The sequence below is a fragment of the Aplysia californica genome, unplaced genomic scaffold (assembly GCF_000002075.1).
Source record: "Aplysia californica isolate F4 #8 unplaced genomic scaffold, AplCal3.0 scaffold00977, whole genome shotgun sequence".
NCBI lineage: Eukaryota > Metazoa > Mollusca > Gastropoda > Aplysiida > Aplysiidae > Aplysia > Aplysia californica.
In genome coordinates this window covers 172,973-174,092 of record NW_004798247.1, presented here as the reverse complement: position 1 = coordinate 174,092, position 1,120 = coordinate 172,973, and the positions used below count along the sequence as shown (strand labels likewise).

General features: G+C 37.5%; 1 protein-coding gene across 1 annotated transcript in view; it reads left to right on the top strand.

The window, feature by feature from the left end:
* Nucleotides 1-1,120, top strand: part of LOC101863391 (sialin) — a gene marked incomplete in the record, with an annotated part of 24,407 nt that overhangs the window by 14,347 nt on the left and 8,940 nt on the right. Inside the window, 1 exon segment of the mRNA XM_013089546.2 lies at nucleotides 213-362. Coding sequence (XP_012945000.1) covers nucleotides 213-362 — 150 coding nt within the window.

The window sequence follows — 1,120 nt, the reverse complement described above, 5'->3', positions numbered from 1 at the left end:
GGGGGCAAAAAGTCCCCAAAAAGGTATAAGATTATCTTTAGTTTTTTTATGTATGAATTGTGTTGCAAGCGCTGTAAAACTCTTATTGAAACAAACAATGACCTAATTGTTTTGCTAGTGCTGACCAAATTGTGAAACAAATGACCAATTTGTGTTGCAAGTGCTGTAAAAAATGCTGATCTAAAAACGTGATGGTCCCTTCCTACGTCCAGCGAGTCCACCCCCCGCTGCTCCAGATCGTGCGGTCAGCCCCGGTGTGGGCGATCGCTGTGGCCCACTTTGTGGAGAACTGGGGCTTCTACACCTGGCTCACTCAGCTGCCCACCTTCATGACGCACGTGCTCAAGTTCCACATGGACCAGGTCAGTGCTGCCGCGTCAGTTTCCAGAAAAAGACGTTTTTTTTGGTCAGAGTAACCATTGAAAAATAGAGTAACCATTGAAAAATAGAGTTCTTCCAAAATTTGTGAATTTGAATTTATTCAAAAATTAGTCTCAGTTTCACTTTGATTTTTTTTTTCCACATAAGTAGGGTGACTGATAAGACTTTAGATTTAGTTGTGTCAGTTTCGCTTTGATTTCTTCACACAAGTAGGGTAACTGATATAAGGCTTTCGATTTAGCAAATAAAAAATGTTGGCGCCAAAATAAAAGAAGGTGTTTTGTCAGCTTATGACCTAGTAGGGGTGGCTAGATTAATTTTCTTTTGGTGACGTAATGAAAGACTAAAATTATGGGTGGCAAGATGAATATTTTTTTTTAACGACTTAATGAAGGACTAAAATTATGGGTGGCTAGATGAATATTTTTCGCTCTAGCGACTAAATGAAAGACTAATATTATCGGTGGCTAGATAAATTTTTAAAGTAATAATAGACAGTATTTGTGTAGCCCGAATTTCCGCTCAACAATGAACAATCCTTTCTATTACCCCACAGACCTAATAAACTGACTTTATGTTAGAGTAAAATTAAAATTAAAAGTTCATTTTTTTCTCCATCTGTCTGCTAAGAAGCTGGTAGATCTGTAACCTATTTGTTATTGTATGTGCCGTAAACTTTTACTAAAACTAAAGCTAAACTGAACAAATCAACTAGCCTGTAAAAATAAACTAACCCCCC